Source organism: Rhodnius prolixus, unplaced genomic scaffold (genome assembly GCF_049639745.1).
Source record: "Rhodnius prolixus isolate KJV_2025 unplaced genomic scaffold, Rpr scaffold_11, whole genome shotgun sequence".
NCBI lineage: Eukaryota > Metazoa > Arthropoda > Insecta > Hemiptera > Reduviidae > Rhodnius > Rhodnius prolixus.
This window is the reverse complement of record NW_027411625.1, coordinates 7,233,348-7,256,276: the sequence shown is the minus strand read 5'-3', so window position 1 is coordinate 7,256,276 and position 22,929 is coordinate 7,233,348. Positions and strand designations below refer to the sequence as shown.

The window sequence follows — 22,929 nt, the reverse complement described above, 5'->3', positions numbered from 1 at the left end:
CTTTACGAAATTACTGTAACTATTTAAGGCTTGTACTATTTGACGCTAAAGTTATCACGATTTAGGCGTAAAGGATTAAATTGTAACCAAAACTCATTTTCCTCAAAAAGTGGAACAACCGCATTGTGTTTCTGTTCGCCTCAAATAGTGCCAAAAACTTCAGATGATAGATATAGCAAAAGCTCTAAGGAATATCTATCACCACATCCATCGCTAAGTTATGGATTGATAATTTAAATAGTTTAAAAAAAGTAATTCTGAATCATTTCATAGTATACAGCGCAATTTGGGTCGGTAGTAAATAAAAAGAAGAAGAAGGAATCAAAAAAACTTGGAACAGATTCCAGTTGCAACAAGACAGCCATAATAACATGAAGGATTATCTAGTAGCTCTTGAAGCTGGGATCCTGGATGCAGGAGCTCTTGCACCCGTACCTCTACCTTTTGGTGCTGCCATCTTGGCACGCAAAGCTTTCTCTTTACACAGAGGTATGTGCCGGGAAGCAGCTGCTTCAGAGAACTTACGGCCACAGTGTGGACAAGGAGTGAGGTGAGAGGTGTCTGAAGGCGGAGGGGGCGGCAGATCCGCCAAACTACCGCCAGCTTCTAAGATCTTCTGTGCCTGACGGGCGGCTCTGATGTTTGCAACAAATTCTTCATGAGTTTTACGCCAATTGCTCTTTGGTTTTGACTGTAAAAAAATAAGAGTATTATTTTGAACTAAATATGAAGATATAAATTTTAAAATTTTTGTGTTGATCTATGCTTTAAGTGATTGTGTTAATCACTTCAGAAATCATCTTAGAAGAAATCATAAGATTATCTCATACTGCCGGCTCTTTGCTCTATACAGAACTTATCTCGAATTTCTGGAGCTTAAAGTTTGTTTGAAGAGAATATATCCATCCTTCATCATCGATTTATAAGCAATTGTTAACTAGAAAGTTTACATTAAAACCAACCTGAACTGTGGTCTTAGTTTTTCTGACTGATTGTCCTTCAATCATTTTACGTGCAACAAATGGTTTCCTTTTCTTATTATGCAATTTACTACAAGCTTTTTCATGTGCTCCCAAACGTTCTGGAAGAAATCTCCTACCACAAATCTTACACTCAATCATGTTTTGATCAGAAACATTTGTATGTACCGCTTCTTCTGCAGCCTAAAAAACAGTAGACAAATTAATGAATGTACAATTTAAAGATCTTTGTAGTTTAATGTTTTGTTCGTCATTAAGTTAACACCAGCAAGGAGTGCAGCACGGAAATACATGTGTATGAGGTAGCAGCGAAGGAGTAAATAGAAATAGGTTGATGAGAGGTTATCTTCGAAAAGTGACAATGATATCTTTTAGGAAGGCTTGAACAATTGCCCCAACTCAAGGGAGATGACATGTACAATCCGATGATCTGCTGAAGAGGCAACTGTGAAATCCAAACTAGCGATCGGAGATTACTATAGGAAAAATTCTCTTTAAAAGCCGCCACCTGTATAATATTTTGTCCAGGATTGGTAATAGAAGTCACGACAGCAAAATAAAGAACCAATCAATAGTAGTTGAAGATTTAATGTATGAATACCTTAGTATAAAGATTTGTTGTATTCTGTTCTTTTCTAATAGTTAGTTGGCTTTCAGTTAGTACATCCTTAGTTCTGCTACTTTGCGGTCTTGTTAATTTCTTCGGTAAATCATTAACTGCGTTTAGTTTAGCTGGTGGACTTCTCGCTTTACTCATTTCTTCCATATTTCTAGCACTAGTATTTGAAGAGTGCAGTGGACTCCTAGCTTTCACATCCCTAACTTGCCCATCAACGCTTTTAGTTTTATTCGGTGGACTGCCAAGTGAGGATGCTTTACTTAATGTTGCCCTGGTTGGTGGGCTCTTATTTGTTGACTTATTCAGCATATCCTTCAAACAATAGTTACTTGTATTATTAACAAAATTTTTAGTTACATATTTTCTAATTATAAAAACTTTAATATATGTGGTATGAATATTTATTTAAACAAAAGTATGGTAATTTGGTATTGCGGCTGTGCCAAATTTTCACCTGAAATATCCGTTTTGAGACCCCCCCTAAGACCGATAGTGTTTTTTTAGTAAATGGTCTGCGCGTGTCTTTGAAAAAAAAAATTATCTCAAAAACTGATAATCGCGGGAAACTGAAACTTAATACATCGATTCTAGATATAATATCGATACCAGGGGATCGGATTGTGAACTAGGTGATCAAAATACCAAGTCAGACACAATCACTTTATAAGACGGATTTTTTTTTTTTGCTTTTATACAATTTTTTAAAAAATGCCTCCAACGATATACTTCTTAAAATTTTGTATACATACTGTATTTGTGTTGGCCTACAATTTTTTAATTTGATTATTTTGGGGGGTTTGGTATTCTTCTTTTTAAAGTCAGTGTAATGTAGGGTTCCATGCCATAAATATTATCAAGGACAGTTAAATGTGTTTCTCTAATACCGAAGTTGTAGAAAACTACCAAGATAAATTGACAGAGTACCACGGTACTGAATTAAAACTTTTTACGCAAAGTTTCGTATGATAAATCAAAACTTTAAAAATAATCATTATTCTGGGACAACTAATTTAAGGCCCGTCTATTGTAAAAGTTAAAATGTATTAAGTGCGAACAAATTAAAATATAAGTGAATGTTTTTATGTAAACTCTATTAAATTAAGGAATTTTAAGTCCAGAGTGGGGAGAAATGGATACATACACTATAAAACAACGATAATCTTAACAGTTGTATATTACAGTAAGGTCATATTATTAATGTTTTTGAGTGATTACATCTTGGCTAATCAATTCTCACATATGGCTTAAATTATATGAGGCAAACAGTATCTATTCTAAGTTCCAAGATGCCTTTAAGATCTGTTAAACAACTTTTACAGTGATAAATAATTAAAGCAATGAAAAATTCATTGCAAGTTCCACAAATACTCTCAATGACCGTAACAAGACACGTGGAAAAAGCCGGCTATGGTTTCTGGACGAAAAACAAACTTATTCCGGTTATACCAGTCTAACCTTGTAAATTCTTAGGAAGGCCTTTATTCTCATAATTAAGGAATCATAAGATCAGTTGTGTGTCATTACCGGATATTTTCGTTAAGACTTTGAAGAATGGTTATTACCAGAAAATGGGAAGTATAAACCGGGGTTTTTGGTTTGTTCGCCTTTCTAAACAGTTGCCCCAAATGGATTCATTTAAACTTTGGCCATAATCTATGGAACTTATCGGTCACTCATCTGGCATTGAAACTTTATCTTTTCAATGAATATTGGATTTTTAGAGCTTTGGGATCACGCAGTTTTCAAATCAATATGAACTTGGTGCATATTAGACAGTGTAGCTCATTAGGCAAACCTAGATCAGCCTGCCAAAAAGCGATTAAAGAACCGTTTATTTCTTTATTTTTTTTAAATTGAATTATCCATTTATTAAGGAGGCACTTCCATTTAAGGAAATAATATACTTAATTTATTTACTTTCGGCTTCCTTGGAGGTAAACAAACGAATTGTAGAATTAAAGATTCCTGCGATTTACTGTTTTTCTGAGCTACAACACTCACCCACAAAGCGTATTCTAGAAACCAATTCTTCTTATTCAAGATTTCTCAACAAGTGTATGAAAATAAACTAAATTTGATAATGTGCTACAAAAGTGGTTTAACCAGGAAACAAAATGCAATTGAAAAATAACCTTACCTTAGAATGCGAGCCCAAATTAAGACTGTACAAAGCTTGGGACAATTGTTTGCCCTGTTCATCAACTGATGTTGCCTTTCTAGATGCCATATCGCTCAGTCTAATTTGTGATAATTGTTTATAGTTTTCAGAAAATAGTATAGACGGTTGTTGGTAGATCTGTTGGCCACAGTTATTACTCAATTTATGACTTCTAGTTAGCCTAAGTTGGCCGTTACTATTATTATTATTATTGGTGACTGGCTGTTGTTTTTCCTGATTGCCCGCTCTGTCCAAACTGACGCCGCGTTGTCTAAGCGGCTCCAGTGGGTAGCTTTTGTCTCGGCCAGCACCGCGCCTTTCTTCAAACAGTTGACGCACTTTGCCGCGTCGTACTTCTTTTGGCTGTAACAGTTAACGAAATCTAGATCGAAAGCTCGGCAAAAATAGAAAAATACTGACCGAAAATGGGTATTATTCTTTTCTTCCTTTTAGTATATAAGTTCAACTATGCGTCGTCGACAAAAAGTGACACAGAGTCATAAATATCTGAAAGAAAATGCAGCCTAAGCTTTCTTAATCGCAACATTAAATCAGGAATCCAACACCAAGCTTAGAATTATTGAAAAAGAGATTAATAATCAAAAGAATTGTATTAGAATGAAATGCTCCAGTGGGTTTCATCTTTAATAGCAATGGTACCTAACGATCGTACAAATTGACAACTCATATGTGAGCATAGAATACATTTCTATCGTATATAACACCAAACTCGAGTAAAAAGTAGGTGCATTTCTTGTAAAAAGATAATCTTGAGAATTTGACAAGATAGCAATACTTACGAGGGTCGTTTGAAAAGTCCGTGCAAAGTCAGAGAGATAGCACCACTGGCGCGTATCGAGGTTATGTTTAATTAGTAGCATCTCTTGGAAGAACACACACCAAGTTTCAGCCAGATCGGTCTATTTCTTTGTGTTTGGCATTCGTTTGAATCAAGGAAGTCGAGTGATTTTCAAAAAATGGACGAAAAAGAATTTCGTGTGTTCATTAAACACTACTTTATGAAAGGCAAAACGCCTCAGGAGACTAAAGAGAAGCTTGATAAACATTATGGTGACTCTGCACCTTCGATTAGAACAGTTTATAAGTGATTTCAAAATTTTCGGAGTGGCCATATGGGCGCACAAGTGACGCTGAACGTTCTGGACGCCCTGTTGAGGTTACTACTCCAGAAATCATTGATAAAATCCATGATATGGTGATGGATGACAGAAGAGTGAAGGTGCGTGAGATTGCTAGTGCTGTAGGCATCTCGAATGAACGGGTACATAATATTTTGCATCAACATTTGGACATGACAAAGCTATCCGCAAGATGGGTGCCGCGATTGCTCACGCTTGACCAAAAACGAAATCGTGTGAAGTGTTGCAAGGACGGTTTGCAGCTGTTCCAGAAGAATCCGCAGGACTTTAAGCGTCGTTTCATCACTGTGGATGAAACATGGATACATCACTACACTCCTGAGACCAAAGAACAATCTAAACAATGGGTTTCCAAGGGGGAATCTGCGCCAAAAAAGGCGAAGACCGTTCCTTCGGCCGGAAAGATTATGGCGACTGTCTTTTGGGATTCGCAAGGAATAATCCTCATCGACTATCTGGAAAAGGGTAAAACTATTACAGGTGCATATTATTCATCGTTATTGGACCGTTTGAAAACCGAGCTGCAAGAAAAACGCCCACGATTGGCCCACAAAAAAGTCCTTTTCCATCACGACAACGCACCAGCTCACACCTCAGCAGATGTGGTCGCAAAATTAATGGAAATAGGGTTCCAACTCGTTTCACATCCCCACTGATTCTCCAGACTTGGCTCCCTCGGACTACTATTTGTTCCCCAATATGAAGAAATGGCTGGCGGGAAAAAGATTTTATTCAAACGAGGAGGTGATTGCAGAAACGAATGGCTATTTTTCAGACTTGGACAAATCCTATTATTCGGAAGGGATCAACAAACTAGAGCAGCGTTGGACGAAGTGTATAAGCCTAAAAGGAGACTATGTTGAAAAATAAAAAAGGTTTACCCCAAAAAATTAAGTAGTTTTTATTTTTGCACGGACTTTTCAAACGACCCTCGTACTCATACGAAAAAGTGGAGTAAAAGTCATGAATTCAATGGAATTTAAACTTTAATTTTATTGAAATGTTTGAATTTTCGTCCTATTTCCGTTTATAAAAAGTAGTGAACGCTGTCGCCTTGAACACAAACCTATAACTGTCACCATCGCTCAGACTACATAAAAAATGTACGTAAAAAAAAAATACTTGAATATAATATAAAATATGGTGTTAAAACTCATGCCACTTTTTCTTAATACAACAAAAAAGTCAAATTTCTGGTAAATTCAGTATTTTTACTAAAATTTTGGTGGCTATTTTTTACTCAGAACCAGTATCTAAAAGGAACTCTGTATTTATCTATTTACAAAATAGAAATAGAAATAGAAAAGAAATTTATTATTCTGGGACAATTGTCCCCTAAGAATAAATACAGGAACAAATAGAGGCCTTAACAGTTTGGCCTGTGATTATACAGAAATTAAATAAATAAATAAGTATTTACAAAAGTGAAAATATAATAAGTGAAAATGAAAGTAAAAATAAAATAATAAAACAGCAGAAATTAAGGAAATAAATTAAAACAATTAGAATTTCGGAGGAAGCTGAATAGAAAGTAGATAACTGAATAGACGGGATTTAAAGATGGATAGGGTAGGAGGAGCATGGCGGACAAATGAAGGCAAGGAGTTCCAGAGAGAGGTAGCACGAATTAGGAAGGACTTGTCAAAGGATGAGGTACGGTGAGAGGGAATATAGAGATCAGATGAGCGAGATCTAGTGTTACGGGAATGGATGGAGGATTTAAACTTAAGGAGTTGAAAAATATAGGAAGGCCTTTGAGACTGGATGACTTGAAAAAGGAAAGAAGCCAAAAAATATTGGCGGCGATAGACAGGAAAAAGCCACTTCAACTCATCGTAGCAGTGCGAAATGCGAGAGTCTCTGGAAATGCTGAAAATAAATCTTATGAAGCAGTTCTTGAGGCGCTTAAGCTTAGCTTCAATATCACCAGAAAGACCGCCATACACTAAACAACCATAGTCGAAATGGGGGAATATAAGAGAGGAAACTAGAAATTGCCGGGTCTTAATTGGAAAAAGGTGACGGGAACTATTAAACTGCTTAAGGATATGGATGGAACGACGAGAGATTTGGGAAACATGGTTTTTCCAGGATAGGTTTTGATCGAAAGTGATACCAAGGTTTTTCACAGAGGAACAATATTTTATTGGGGTATTGTAAAGGAAAAGATTAGGAAGAGGAGCCAATGATTTAAGGAGTAGCCAAGGATTTAAAATAATAACAACCAGGCCAGCCATTGTCTTTAAACTAAAAAGTTTTGAACAAATAGAAATAGTATAACTAGATCAACGAGAAAATTTGTAGAATATAAGAAAAATCGTTCAGAAAAAGACGTATTTCTCTTCAACTAATTTTTTCACAACCTAGGAATTTTGGGTAATATATTCAAACGTATTGTTAATCACTTATACAGAGATATTAGATTATTTATTAAAATGGCTACTTTACAGTAAATAAAATAAAGATGATAGCTCTTAATTTATTTATCATCTGTTTGAATTTTAAAGGACATCAAGCCGTATCGAGGAAATCGCAAAAGAAAATAAATTATTTAATAATAAGCATTTTCGGTTAATCGATTTTCTTAAAATAGCGACAAATTTACTCCTAATTAATATTGTGTAAATTTTAAAATCGTACAATTAACAGTAATAATACTTCAGAGTGTTCATCACACTTATAAAAAATAAAAATAAATTCTTCTAGAAAGACGACTCATTTCAAGTAAAAATGAAAGACCTATATTTGTGCAGTATTAATACAAGTTTGCATATGAATAGTTTGGTGATATTTGAGAGAAAGAATGAAAAAATTGTGAAAAAAAAAATATATTTTGTAGTAAAGTGGGCATTTCCGAAAGATTTTGATTGTTAAGTCACCGTCGAATTTCCTGTTTAGTACCCAAACGTTATGCACCATTTCGAGTTACACTTTGAAAATTTTCAAGTTTTTAGATATTTTGGACAGATTAAGATACTATTATTGGATACAACTCAATTTTTGGATTATGAGAATCTTAAACTGAAAATACGATAGAATAGCCAAACACTTTCTCTAATAATTCAGTAATCATAATACAATTCACTTTCGGATCAACTTAATTCGGAAGTTTAGCCTATTCTTGAGTTTATTTTTAATTGTGTCTAGGGTTATTAAAAAAGTTAATTGGTGAATAATCACTTACATAAGCGACGAGAAGGAGATGCACAGTGCAAGATGCAACAGGTGTTGTAAGTGCGGACTGCAGAGGTCGACTAGTGCGGAGTTCTACACGCGACCTCCTTCCCAGACAGTCTCCATCGCACACATCACCAAATATATCTATAAAACCACGCCTACGGAACTTTTAATTAAATGTCTCCTCTTTTACAAGTTTGTATTTATTTATTTATAATTAATTACAACAACAATGGACTAACAACGTGAATGAAATCATTTCAATAATGTAACAAATCAAAAATTACAAAAAAAAAAAACCCCTGGAATTTTCGCTTAATACAGATTTTTCTCTTTCAACTTATGAAGAACTGAACTCTAATTGGAATATGAATCATTTTGTGAATAGCTTTTAGCGAGCTGGCCCATATTTAATTTGAAAATATAAAAATTAAACTTTATGTACCCAGAAACCACAATAGATTAAGTTCTAAAATATAGTGTGTAGAGGGAAGGTTCTAAAATTGGTGGTGTACTTGTTGTACAGTATGTGAAAGAAATCTAAATTCTGTTTGCGTCAATGAAAATAGACTGTACGAACGGTTATCTAACAAGAAACTAGTTATATATTTACGGAGCAGTCAAGTCTCTTAGTGGTGAAAAGATGTAAACAAAAATATGCTTATATAACCTTCTATAATTTGTTCAGGGTAATTGGTATAAATAATAAGTAATTGTACTTCGCGTAGAGACAAAAAGTTGAGTAATGTTATTTTTTTAGGCAGGTTTTACGACCAACTATCAAAATTAGGTGTCGTGGATGGAGGCGATTAGCAAACATACTACAAAAGAACTCGTATTAAACGTAAAATAAAATACCAAATGATCGGGAGTTGAACCCAGTACCAATAAGACTTACAGTTTTACCGGTCTAGCCTCTAACTGCTCGACTACCGTGCGCTAAGACAATAACCTAACCTACGAGGGTCGTTTGAAAAGTCCGTGCAAAAATAAAAACTACTTAATTTTTTGGGGTAAACCTTTTTTATTTTTCAACATAGTCTCCTTTTAGGCTTATACACTTCGTCCAACACTGCTGTAGTTTGTTGATCCCTTCCGAATAATAGGATTTGTCCAAGTCTGAAAAATAGCCATTCGTTTCTGCAATCACCTCCTCGTTTGAATAAAATCTTTTTCCCGCCAGCCATTTCTTCATATTGGGGAACAAATAGTAGTCCGAGGGAGCCAAGTCTGGAGAATAGGGGGGATGTGAAACGAGTTGGAACCCTATTTCCATTAATTTTGCGACCACAACTGCTGAGGTATGAGCTGGTGCGTTGTCGTGATGGAAAAGGACTTTTTTGTGGGCCAATCGTGGGCGTTTTTCTTGCAGCTCGGTTTTCAAACGGTCCAATAACGATGAATAATATGCACCTGTAATAGTTTTACCCTTTTCCAGATAGTCGATGAGGATTATTCCTTGCGAATCCCAAAAGACAGTCGCCATAATCTTTCCGGCCGAAGGAACGGTCTTCGCCTTTTTTGGCGCAGATTCCCCCTTGGAAACCCATTGTTTAGATTGTTCTTTGGTCTCAGGAGTGTAGTGATGTATCCATGTTTCATCCACAGTGACGAAACGACGCTTAAAGTCCTGCGGATTCTTCTGGAACAGCTGCAAAACCGTCCTTGCAACACTTCACACGATTTCGTTTTTGGTCAAGCGTGAGCAATCGCGGCACCCATCTTGCGGATAGCTTTGTCATGTCCAAATGTTGATGCAAAATATTATGTACCCGTTCATTCGAGATGCCCACAGCACTAACAATCTCACGCACCTTCACTCTTCTGTCATCCATCACCATATCATGGATTTTATCAATGATTTCTGGAGTAGTAACCTCAACAGGGCGTCCAGAACGTTCAGCGTCACTTGTGCCCATATGACCACTCCGAAAATTTTGAAACCACTTATAAACTGTTCTAATCGAAGGTGCAGAGTCACCATAATGTTTATCAAGCTTCTCTTTAGTCTCCTGAGGCGTTTTGCCTTTCATAAAGTAGTGTTTAATCAACACACAAAATTCTTTTTCGTCCATTTTTTGAAAATCACTCGACTTCCTCGATTCAAACGAATGCCAAACACAAAGAAATAGACCGATCTGGCTGAAACTTGGTGTGTGTTCTTCCAAGAGATGCTACTAACTAGTAGTGATGGGCTATTTGAGCGGACTCGTTCCATTGGAACGAGTCCGATGGTGGAACGAGTTGATTCAAATCCCTATTTTTAAAAAAAGTGATTCCGCCCCGCCCCAAAAAATTTAGGCAAATAAAAATGAAAATGAGGCAGCAGAAGGTTTGGAACGATTAAACATAAGAACAAATGTCACGCAATTTATTATATTATTATATCATTAAATGTTAGCTTTCCCAGTTAATAACAAAACTATATTTCTTTAACACACATTGAGTACTATCCCTAATTTCCAATTGCTCTGATAAATATAAAATTAACAACGTAATACAAATATTAACACAAAAATAGGCTAGTCAAATATAAATTAAAGCAATGCAGTTTTGTCATTATCTAGCTTGACCACTAGAAGACTGGAGTTAACTTACTTCAAGAGTATTCAAGGTAGAGAAACGGAAATGGGTAGGAAATTATTCCATAAAAATTCTAACCCTTCAAAATTATAATTACTCATAATATTTATTAACTAAGAATTGAATATCAAGCTTTTAAAATATTATCTTATTGTTTTACAAAAAGAAAAAGCTGTGTGCTTAATCTTAAACTTAGCGCTGGACACTCTTACTCTCATCTTCATTGGCGTAAGCTTGAACGTGTACATGTCAGCTAGACGGTCAAAGTAAAACTGGGCCAAAATTTAGTATTACCTAACTGGTTTACTTAGTGTAGTATCCCTCCCACTCTATCACCTATTTCACAAACATTCATCGATTGAAAATATTTTTTAGTTAAATATTCGTTTCATTGGAATACAAAAAACATTATAACGCTTTCTTAAGATGATTTGAATTTTTAAAATTTGTTTTTGTCCATTACTCTTATAAAATACGAAGAATTTCAAATAAAATATAATATACAAACACAGAATGATCTAGTGTGCAGGTGGAGTCAGTCGTAGTTACCATGACAACGGAACCGTTAAACGACTCCGGCCCAGCTCTAGCATTTTCATTGGTTAAATCCACTGGAGTTGGTGGAGTCGAATCCGGAGTGATTTAAATCCTTTTGAAACCGGACTCGTTCCATTTTTTCGTTCACTGAATCTAGCCAATAGAAATTGCTGGAGCTGGAACCGGAGTTGTTTAACGGTTCCATTGCTATGGTAACGAGGACTGACTCCACCTGCATACTAGATCATTGTGTTTGTATATTATATTTTATTTGAAATTCTTCGTATTATATAAGAGTAATGGACAAAAACAAATTTTAAAAATTAAAATCATCTTAAGAAAGCGTTATAATGTTTTTTGTATTCAAATAAAACGAATATTTAACTAAAAATTATTTCCAATCGATGAATGTTTGTGAAATTGGTGATAGAGTGGGAGGGATACTGCAGTAAGTAAACCAATTAGGTAATACTAAATTTTGGCTCAGTGTTACTTTGACTGTCTCACGGTCATGTACACGGTTAAACTTACCCAATGAAGATAAGAATAAGAGTGTCCAGCGCTATGTTAAAGATTAAGCACACAGCTTTTTCTTTTCGTAAGATAATAAGATAATATTTTTAAAGCTTGATATACAAGTCCTAGTAAATAAATATTTCTTTATTTATGAGTAATTATCATTTTGCTTGAAGGGTTAGAATTTTTTTTATGGGAATAATTTCCTACCCATTTCCGTTTCTCTACCTTGGATCCTCTTGAAGCACGTTAACTCCAGTCTTCCAGTGGTCAAGCTAGATAATGACTAAACATCATTGCTTTAATTTTTATAATTGACTAGTCTATTTTTATGTTAATTTTTGTGTTACGTTGTTAATTTTATATTTATCAGTGCAATTGGAAATTAGGGATAGTACTCAATGTGTGTTAAAGAAATATAGTTTTGTTATTAACTGGGAAAGCTAACATTTAATGATATTTTTTAATGAATTGCGTGACATTTTTACTAATGCATAGGGTAAGTACAGAGACCGGAATCGGTGAACGAGTTGTTGGAATCGATTCCAACCCTGGAACTGATTCAAATCCAACGAGTCCAAAGACGGACTCGTTCTGCCCATCACTACTAACTAGTGATGGGCTATTTGAGCGGACTCGTTCCATTGGAACGAGTCCGATGGTGGAACGAGTTGATTCAAATCCCTATTTTAAAAAAAAGTGATTCCGCCCCGCCCCAAAAAATTTAGGCAAATAAAAATGAAAATGAGGCAGCAGAAGGTTTGGAACGATTAAACATAAGAACAAATGTCACGCAATTTATTATATTATTATATCATTAAATGTTAGCTTTCCCAGTTAATAACAAAACTATATTTCTTTAACACACATTGAGTACTATCCCTAATTTCCAATTGCTCTGATAAATATAAAATTAACAACGTAATACAAATATTAACACAAAAATAGGCTAGTCAAATATAAATTAAACCAATGCAGTTTTGTCATTATCTAGCTTGACCACTAGAAGACTGGAGTTAACTTACTTCAAGAGTATTCAAGGTAGAGAAACGGAAATGGGTAGGAAATTATTCCATAAAAATTCTAACCCTTCAAAATTATAATTACTCATAATATTTATTTACTAAGAATCGAATATCAAGCTTCTAAAATATTATCTTATTGTTTTACAAAAAGAAAAAGCTGTGTGCTTAATCTTAAACTTAGCGCTGGACACTTACTCTCATCTTCATTGGCGTAAGTTTGAACGTGTACATGTCAGCTAGACGGTCAAAGTAAAACTGGGCCAAAATTTAGTATTACCTAACTGGTTTACTTAGTGTAGTATCCCTCCCACTCTATCACCTATTTCACAAACATTCATCGATTAAAAATATTTTTTAGTTAAATATTCGTTTCATTGGAATACAAAAAACATTATAACGCTTTCTTAAGATGATTTGAATTTTTAAAATTTGTTTTTGTCCATTACTCTTATAAAATACGAAGAATTTCAAATAAAATATAATATACAAACACAGAATGATCTAGTGTGCAGGTGGAGTCAGTCGTAGTTACCATGACAACGGAACCGTTAAACGACTCCGGCCCAGCTCTAGCATTTTCATTGGTTAAATCCACTGGAGTTGGTGGAGTCGAATCCGGAGTGATTTAAATCCTTTTGAAACCGGACTCGTTCCATTTTTTCGTTCACTGAATCTAGCCAATAGAAATTGCTGGAGCTGGAACCGGAGTTGTTTAACGGTTCCATTGCTATGGTAACGAGGACTGACTCCACCTGCACACTAGATCATTGTGTTTGTATATTATATTTTATTTGAAATTCTTCGTATTTTATAAGAGTAATGGACAAAAACAAATTTTAAAAATTAAAATCATCTTAAGAAAGCGTTATAATGTTTTTTGTATTCAAATAAAACGAATATTTAACTAAAAATTATTTCCAATCGATGAATGTTTGTGAAATTGGTGATAGAGTGGGAGGGATACTGCAGTAAGTAAACCAATTAGGTAATACTAAATTTTGGCTCAGTGTTACTTTGACTGTCTCACGGTCATGTACACGGTTAAACTTACCCAATGAAGATAAGAATAAGAGTGTCCAGCGCTATGTTAAAGATTAAGCACACAGCTTTTTCTTTTCGTAAGATAATGAGATAATATTTTTAAAGCTTGATATACAAGTCCTAGTAAATAAATATTTCTTTATTTATGAGTAATTATCATTTTGCTTGAAGGGTTAGATTTTTTTTTATGGGAATAATTTCCTACCCATTTCCGTTTCTCTATCTTGGATCCTCTTGAAGCACATTAACTCCAGTCTTCCAGTGGTCAAGCTAGATAATGACTAAACAGCATTGCTTTAATTTTTATAATTGACTAGTCTATTTTTATGTTAATTTTTGTGTTACGTTGTTAATTTTATATTTATCAGTGCAATTGGAAATTAGGGATAGTACTCAATGTGTGTTAAAGAAATATAGTTTTGTTATTAACTGGGAAAGCTAACATTTAATGATATTTTTTACAATGTTACTAATGCATAGGGTAAGTACAGAGACCGGAATCGGTGAACGAGTTGTTGGAATCGATTCCAACCCTGGAACTGATTCAAATCCAACGAGTCCAAAGACGGACTCGTTCTGCCCATCACTACTACTAACTAAACATAACCTCGATACGCGCCAGTGGTGCTATCTCTCTGACTTTGCACGGACTTTTCAAACGACCCTCGTACAAAGGTCTTTTTGAACTTTATTTATTATTATTGTTATTTTATTGTTCGCTCTCAGACATTCCTGGTACAATCGCTGGGGCTGTACTTTTGTAGTTATAACCTATCCCTATTTTTCTATTCATATTATTAAGCTCAAGCTAAATTTACAGTATCAGCTTTTTTTGGAGAAAGTTGAAATTATGTAATTTTCTAATAACGCTCGTATAAATCCTTTAAATGCTGAGACATAAAGGTAGGTTTGTTTATTGGTGAATAGCTATTTGCCATTACTTTATTCTTTATTCAAATTACACTTTCAAATACTTCGTAGGCGAAAACCTGTCTACTGTAGTAACTTCGCTTGCTCTTTATCGCCTGCATCTATTTTTAACGTTTACATTCTATGCAGTTCATAATTTATTCTGTGGCCATCAATAACAAATATTTATTTTCTCTAGGTGTTTTCACTCAGTCCAATTGTATTTATTTGCAATGGTTTTTTTTTCAGCAGACATCAATCCATTTATTCTCAATATAAAAAGAAACAAAGTTCAGTAATTCTCTAATCCTTGGTCACTCGAATGATTTAGATATTTCAACTGATATCCTTCTTTTTGCGAAGAATAATCTCCGCAACTCTGGTGCATACTATTGTAAATGAAATTATTTAAGAGTCAACGACCAAAATACTAAAGTTTTGTAAGTAAGTGGTCAAGTAGAAAACTTCTGGTATGTCCGAAGATCAAATTTGTAAATAGTTCGTTTATCTCGGAATTCCATTTGCTTTATTTTATTTTTAATGTTTAACTGCAGTTGTAAAAACAAATACAAACAAGCAAAAAAATACTACTAGACTAAGTGTATTAGTGTTCAATTTAATGGAAAAAATGTTCTTAAACAGATGATGTTTATTTTCTTTCTGCTGTAATAAACTTGCATTTAAATCAGACGTCAAAAAAATATATACATACGAGGGTTGTTTGAAAAGTCCGTGCAAAGTCAGACAGATAGCACCACTGGCGCGTATCGAGCTTATGTTTAGTTAGTAGCATCTCTTGGAAGAACACACGCCAAGTTTCAGCCAGATCGGTCTATTTCTTTGTGTTTGGCATTCGTTTGAATCGAGAAAGTCGAGTGATTTTCAAAAAATGGACGAAAAATAATTTCGTGTGTTGATTAAACACTACTTTATGAAAGGCAAAACGCCTCAGGAGACTAAAGAGAAGCTTGATAAACATTATGGTGACTCTGCAACTTCGTTTAGAACAGTTTATAAGTGGTTTCAAAATTTTCGGAGTGGCCATATGGGCACAAGTGACGCTGAACGTTCTGGACGCCCTGTTGAGGTTACTACTCCAGAAATCATTGATAAAATCCATGATATGGTGATGGATAACAGAAGAGTGAAGGTGCGTGAGATTGCTAGTGCTGTGGGCATCTCGAATGAAGGGTACATAATATTTTGCATCAACATTTGGACATGAAAAGCTATCCGCAAGATGGGTGCCGCGATTGCTCACGCTTTAACCAAAAACGAAATCGTGTGAAGTGTTGCAAGGACGGTTTGCAGCTGTTCCAGAAGAATCCGCAGGACTTTAAGCGTCGTTTCGTCACTGTGGATGAAACATGGATACATCACTACACTCCTGAGACCAAAGAACAATCTAAACAATGGGTTACCAAGGGGGAATCTGCGCCAAAAAAGGCGAAGACCGTTCCTTCGGCCGGAAAGATTATGGCGACTGTCTTTTGGGATTCGCAAGGAATAATCCTCATCGACTTTCTGGAAAAGGGTAAAACTATTACAGGTGCATATTATTCATCGTTATTGGACCGTTTGAAAACCGAGCTGCAAGAAAAACGCCCACGATTGGCCCACAAAAAAGTCCTTTTCCATCACGACAACGCACCAGCTCATACCTCAGCAGTTGTGGTCGCAAAATTAATGGAAATAGGGTTCCAACTCGTTTCACATCCCCCCTATTCTCCAGACTTGGCTCCCACGGACTACTATTTGTTCCCCATATGAAGAAATGGCTGGCGGGAAAAAGATTTTATTCAAACGAGGAGGTGATTGCAGAAACGAATGGCTATTTTTCAGACTTGGACAAATCCTATTATTCGGAAGGGATCAACAAACTAGAGCAGCGTTGGACGAAGTGTATAAGCCTAAAAGGAGACTACGTTGAAAAATAAAAAAAAGGTTTTCCCCAAAAAATTAAGTAGTTTTTATTTTTGCACGGACTTTTCAAACGACCCTCGTACTTAGTGATTTGGTGGTAACTTTTTGTCATTTAATCAACCCCTTATACTAAACTTTTTAAACTAAGTTTTTTTTTGTTAAGGAGATAATATATACGTATTAGGTTTCAGGCACCAGGATTTCAACGTGGAGTTCTGGACTCAAATCCTAATGCTTTATAGCTGTCCGAAAAAATGGTAGTGCAAGGAAACAACATTATTATTATCACTACTTAAGAAACAATATTCTTTATTTGAATCTATCGGTTAGTTGGTCTCCAAAAAAAGTATTAATGAAATTACTTTTCAGAAGTATTTACTTCGATCTGGGCTGTAACAATTTTTATAATTTGGAACCAATTATCGTTTATCAGAAATCATTTGAAATGACACAAAAAAAAAATGTATAATGTCCCACGAGTTCAGATGTGTGAATTGAATGATTAGATTGTAAGTTTTAGTAGCACCTTCAAGGTAATTATGAATTTTGTTGGGTCAAATAATTTGTAAGTTTGTATATTTTCAGATATGTAAATACTTGTTCCACTGAAAAAATGGTTATTGCCCTTGGAAAAAAAATAAATATTTCCAAAACGATAACTATTTCGTGTCGATACGAAATTAAATTTTTTTGGAGCCCAACTCTTCAATAAATCGAAGTAAAGAACATTATTATTAGCAATAAATTATTTATATTTTCTTATTCTTTTTCTTAAATAATACGTAAGTGAATTCTATTTCATACAGTACTAATTTATGGAGATATCAATAAATATGCAGGGGTGCAAGTAATACATTGCAACAACGAACCTTATTGCTATCCTGTCCATACCACTGAGTTAAATCCCATGAATGCATCGGCCAAGATGCATCTAATTCCAGTGATCCTTGGCAATTCCAACCATTGTTACTGCTACTCAAGTAATAATTATTATTCCTCATTTTTTTTTTCACTCAAGTTTTATTTTTAAACTACAATTACTTTTTATTTTGCCAAATTAAACAAATGATCTTCTAGCTAGTGGAACAATTAGAGTGAAGAGAGCCTAGCATTGTAAACTAGTACACTAGACAAACCTGGGTCATGAAAATCAGGCTATCGCTCCATGGCGACTTTCATCACAACAAATCAACACTACCCTCAGGGCATAGCTGTCATAGTATTCTAATACTAACGCTTATACTTTGATTATTCTTTCAATTCCAAACAAGTATAACAATCCTGGGAAGATTTGAGAAAATGACAATTCACAGATGTTGTCTCACTTTGTTTATATTTAAAAATATAACCTTTATATAGCCTCTATTGTTATTTCGTCATAATTTCCACATTTTGGTAACGTTACAACTTATAAGCCGGTCATCTTCCAATCTGACTCTTTCTTCTAACCCATAAATGTGTATTATTATTTTTTTAGAAATTTTTCTTTCGTTCCTTAGCTTCTATCTTTATTGGTTACATTTGTAATTCTATTGAATATTTATAATAATCGTTATATATTCTAAGTGGTTTTAATAATAAACTGTCTTAAAATTTTTAGGGCACCTCGCTAGTTACAACATGGGTCTAGTTTCATTATTAAGAAAGGAGATCATATATCCGAAAATTGTTAAGCGAGAATAGCTTAAACATCGGAGATGGCAGAATTGAGTGCGCGGTTAAATAAATGCTTTATGATAGCACTCTGTTGTTGAAGTAGAGTGAACACCCTGTAAAATGTACTAAGGAAAGATTTAGAACTATTTTTTAAAAAGCGCAAATCATTGCTTTTGTCTAATTATAAAAGAATGCTGAGCGAAAAACTCTAGGCTAAGCAGTTCACTTAGGTAACTGCACCATTTTGTTCTGTTTACAACGAAAACAAAGCTGTGGTTGATGGGTAGGCATTTCAGTATATGTATCGCCGAAGCTAGTTCTAGGGTACGGATTAGCTGAGAGGTTAGCGAATTCTGGATTTCAAAGTGGAGATCATCGGTTCAAATCTAGCGGCTGGCCATTAAATTTTCTTTTCTAAGAAGCTTCTTATAGCTCATTTTCCGATGATGGATTGTGTAACAAGGGAACACTGTCCGGAGGCCGGTAGTGTACTGACAAAACTTCCAGGCATCAATAACCTCAAATATTGACGGGCCCTAAATGCGAAAAAAAATACAATAAAATAACCTATCTTGTTATGAGAGAGGAAATTTCGGAATTAACATGGAAAAAGAGAGCTCGCAGATTAAGAATTAATTGTGCACCTTAGCAGCAACGAGTAAAATATTAAGATTTTCAAATATTATAGGCTTCGTGACCGTAAATTATTAAATAAGGATTCAAGATTGGCGAGGAATCAGTCAAATAAAAAACAACTCGTCTTTTTGCCAACGTTTCGACAAATATATTGTCCTCTTCAGTTTCTGTAACTCAACCAACCCGCATAGCCACGCCCTGAAGAGGACAATATATTTGTCGAAACGTTGACAAAAAGACGAGTTGTTTTTTATTTGACCGATTCCTCGTCAATCTCGAATCCTTATTATGATTTTCCTTTATACACTATAGACTGAGGTCAACTGATTGCACAACTACATCGATCAACTCTTGTTTTCCAAATTGATTTATTGCTGGATATACAAGTTTTTAATTCCTCTTGATCACGAAGAAAAGTATAGAAAGAAAAAATGGATTGAAGTTCCAACTTTGTCGTCCGTTTTTAGTACGACAAATCGTACTAAACAAATTGCTTACTATGATATAGTGTTCGGCTGAAATCCGTCAGCCACAATGAGACTTTACTAAAGCAATTTTGTATTTATACGAGATTTACATGAAAATTGTTAAAACGATTTACCTTAAACACCTAATGGTTTATCCCTTTTATTTTAAACATCGCAGGAAAAATTCTATTTGGAGCATTCTCAAAAAGTACCAAAAAAGTAGTAAAATATAAAGTTGAAATATCTTGATTAAAATAATAAGACAGGACGGAACTTAAATTTGAAACAATTAAAAACTACTCCATTAACTTATAGTAAAGTAAAAATGAATGTTTAAAGTTATAAGATAGTTGAGAACAATATAAACATTGTTACGTTCCTTAGATGTAATATTTCGTACTTATGTAAAAAGATTCGTCCAATTATTTTTAATTATTGGATAAAAAAGATTTTACGCCTTTTAGATATGAGCAATGTTGCTCAATAAGCAGTCCATTTTAATGCAATTTTATGTTTTCATTGAGCAAAACTATGTAAATAGTTGTTGGAACTATATTCAATGAAATGAACTCTTGTAACAGCTTTGCCTGTAACATAATTGTAATGGTTACAGAATAACAAGGTTCCGTCCAATCAGTAATGTAAAATCACTAAGGTAATAATTTCAATAAAGGTTTTCTACAAAAAAGAGTCTATAGATTAATATAATAAGGTGTTTGTAAACATTAGAAATATTATGGTAGTGTCTGCTGGCCAGATTAAGGCGTACTGATTGAAGGCTATATTTTCCAAAGTGAACAAGTAGCCCCATTGTTAGCAAACAGATTACTAAGTTTTTAGTTGTTTGAAAATTGTTAGTAAATATAAGATAATAAAGAAAGGCCAGGTCGTTAAAATGAAATTACAGTTGGGTGAATAAGTGGCGGGCGGAAATATGAGTCAGGAGACCTTGAGCTCGGCTATATAAGGCGGGCTTAGCCCACACTCCACTGTGAAACCTCCGTATTGGAGACTGCAGCACACTCGACTCCCACATCACGCTGTCTACTCAAGGAGATAAACTATACAGTCAAATGATGCTATCTCTTTCCACTTAACCATTACTGCTGAGGAGAGAAATATTAAAGCAGAGGGTCTTAATGTGCATTTTGCATAAAATTGGTGTTTCTTAAATCAGCCTTTTGTGTTCCTTAATTAAAAAAGATAATAAATAGTTAATAGGGAAGGGATTAGCTATGAGGTTAGCGTATTGGATTCCCACGCGGAGATCCCGGGTTCGAATCCAGCTGCTGACCCTTAGATTTCCACATCCTAGGAGCTTCTTACACCTCACTGTCCGGTGATGGATAGTGTTGTCTATAACGAGAGAATACTGTCCGGAGGCCGGCAGTGCATTGAAAAAAGCTCCGGGCGCCAATAACCTCAGATGTTGACGCGCCTTAAATCATAAAAAAACTACGTAATAAAGAAAGTTAACAAGTACTAAAACTACAGAGGTTTGAGAACATCGATCACTTATCTGCCTTTATATATTTTATCAGAAAAACAGACATCAATGTCTCCTACGCTATATGCCCAAAAAAATGGAAAGGCTGAATAGCAAACTAGTTACTAAAAAAACACAATTTTCTAATAATTATCTTTAGTTGCTCTTAAACGAGAACCAGACTAACTTGGACTCCAAACATTGCACTGAAATTAAGACATGTCTAACCAACTCGCAGACAGCTCTATTCTCTACTTAACCAACCGACACCACTAAAACCTCATTGCTTTAGACCAGGGATGGCCAACCCAAATGATCTTGTGGTCCAATTTGGAAATTCATTATAAGCCTGAGGACCGCTTATCTATTAGATTGGACCAACTACAAAATTTTTGCTGCGAAAATTCAAACAGAATTTATTATTATTATTGTTTTTATTATTATTCAAACGTGTAAACATAGATAATATAATAGTGACAATTATGAGATGGTCCAGTAATATTTAATTTATTTAATTAGTGAGGTACGTATTTGATTCTAAACTATTTCACTTATCTCTTGCAACTCGATCTCAATGAACGTAATTCATGTTGTAAGTTTTCATCCGTGACGTTTGAGCGGAATTTCTGTTTAGTAAATTTCAATTTAAAAAAAAAAAAGTAGCAGATGAAAGTAGATCCAAAAGAGATCACAACATTTCCTGCCAAATTTCTCACATTAGAAAATTTATCTTTTGTGTCACAGGAGTTATACAAATCTATTTTTAATTTTCGTATTTCAAACATGGGTTTTAGTTCATTAATTACGTCGTTAGTCAATCAGTTCCATTTGAAAGTAATGACAAATTTTCTAAAAATTAGGATGAATATCGCGAGCCATAAAATTATTCAAGGTAAGCCACGTGCAGTCCGCTGGCCGCGGGTTACCTGAGTACTATAATTGCTCATATTTTCGCAGAAACTTTACCAATAGGACAAGAGATACAACAATTCAATATATGAAGGAAATATAAAGTACCAAATATTTAACACCTCAAATCTCCTTCAAAACTACAGCTAGAAAGCTACAATTGTACACATTTCAAGAGTTAGATGTGTACTATAATTGTCTATATTTTTGCAGAGATTATACCAACAGTACAGGGGGATATAGCAATTCTAAATGTAAATGTTCCCGTTATGAAATTGTTATTATTATTTGTAAGCACTGCTAATAAGATGAAAATATAAGTGATATAATCTATAAATGATTGCAACAAACATTAAAAATAAGTGTAATAACTGGTAAAATTATAATTTGATACCTTTTTGAAAAACATACCGTTGCAGAATAGCTGTTAGTAACTAGTAATGTGCTTTTTGTTTTTATAATCTGACAGAAAATTCAGAGCTCTTTATTGAAAACATTGAATGAAATAAAAACAATAAGTAATAAATAACGTTACAGTTATTGTTTTAGGTATTAACTTATAATTGCTTATTTTTTCAGGCGGAGCTTAACGCCCAGCTACCAATTAGCTCAGTTTTTACTTATTTTAATGTACATTTTATTCTGATATTTAAAATGCTTCGGCAGTACAATATGTTTTTGATTTAATATTATTTAATAAAATATTTAATTTGCTAATGGATCCTTTCAACAGGCAAAACAAGCTTTTAAAAGTGAATTCTCAGGCATTCTAGCGGCTAAAGCTATAACTACAACTCTGTAGTAGTTTATTATTTTTTAATTATTTAATATATTATTATACGAGATCTCAAGTTGTGTAGCTTGTAAATAATTGTACATTCTTTGTTTTTTATTTTTATTTTTTGATTTTGTGTTTAACATTCTAGAAAAGAATAGCCATATCTTTATTCAAAATGCTATTGCTTCACCCTTACTTTCACTTTTAGAGGAGTCAGTTTGCAGTAATACCTCTTTCAAAGCTTAGTATTATATACACTGTACGGCGATTAAACAAAAGTTAAATTATGGGAGAAAAACATCGTGTTCTAAAATTAATAAAAGTTTATACTTTGCTGTAAATATCAAGGACTGTGTTTGGAAAGTTTGC

The 22,929-nt window shown here is 34.3% G+C and overlaps 1 protein-coding gene across 2 annotated transcripts; it reads right to left on the bottom strand.

The window, feature by feature from the left end:
* Positions 1-294: 294 nt before the first annotated feature.
* On the bottom strand, positions 295-22,206 carry LOC141459220 (uncharacterized). 2 transcript variants are annotated; one of them, XM_074138016.1, is made up of 5 exons: positions 22,177-22,206; positions 3,737-4,120; positions 1,582-1,911; positions 963-1,163; positions 295-691 (listed from the first exon to the last, which is right to left on the bottom strand). In XM_074138016.1, the coding sequence occupies exons 1-5, from the start codon at positions 22,189-22,191 to the stop codon at positions 380-382; spliced, it is 1,242 nt and encodes a 413-aa protein (XP_073994117.1). In that variant the 5' UTR covers positions 22,192-22,206; the 3' UTR covers positions 295-379. The 2 variants fall into 2 exon arrangements, with proteins under 2 accessions (XP_073994117.1, XP_073994116.1); XM_074138015.1 differs by lacking the exon at positions 22,177-22,206 and adding an exon at positions 17,498-17,792.
* Positions 22,207-22,929: the final 723 nt, after the last annotated feature.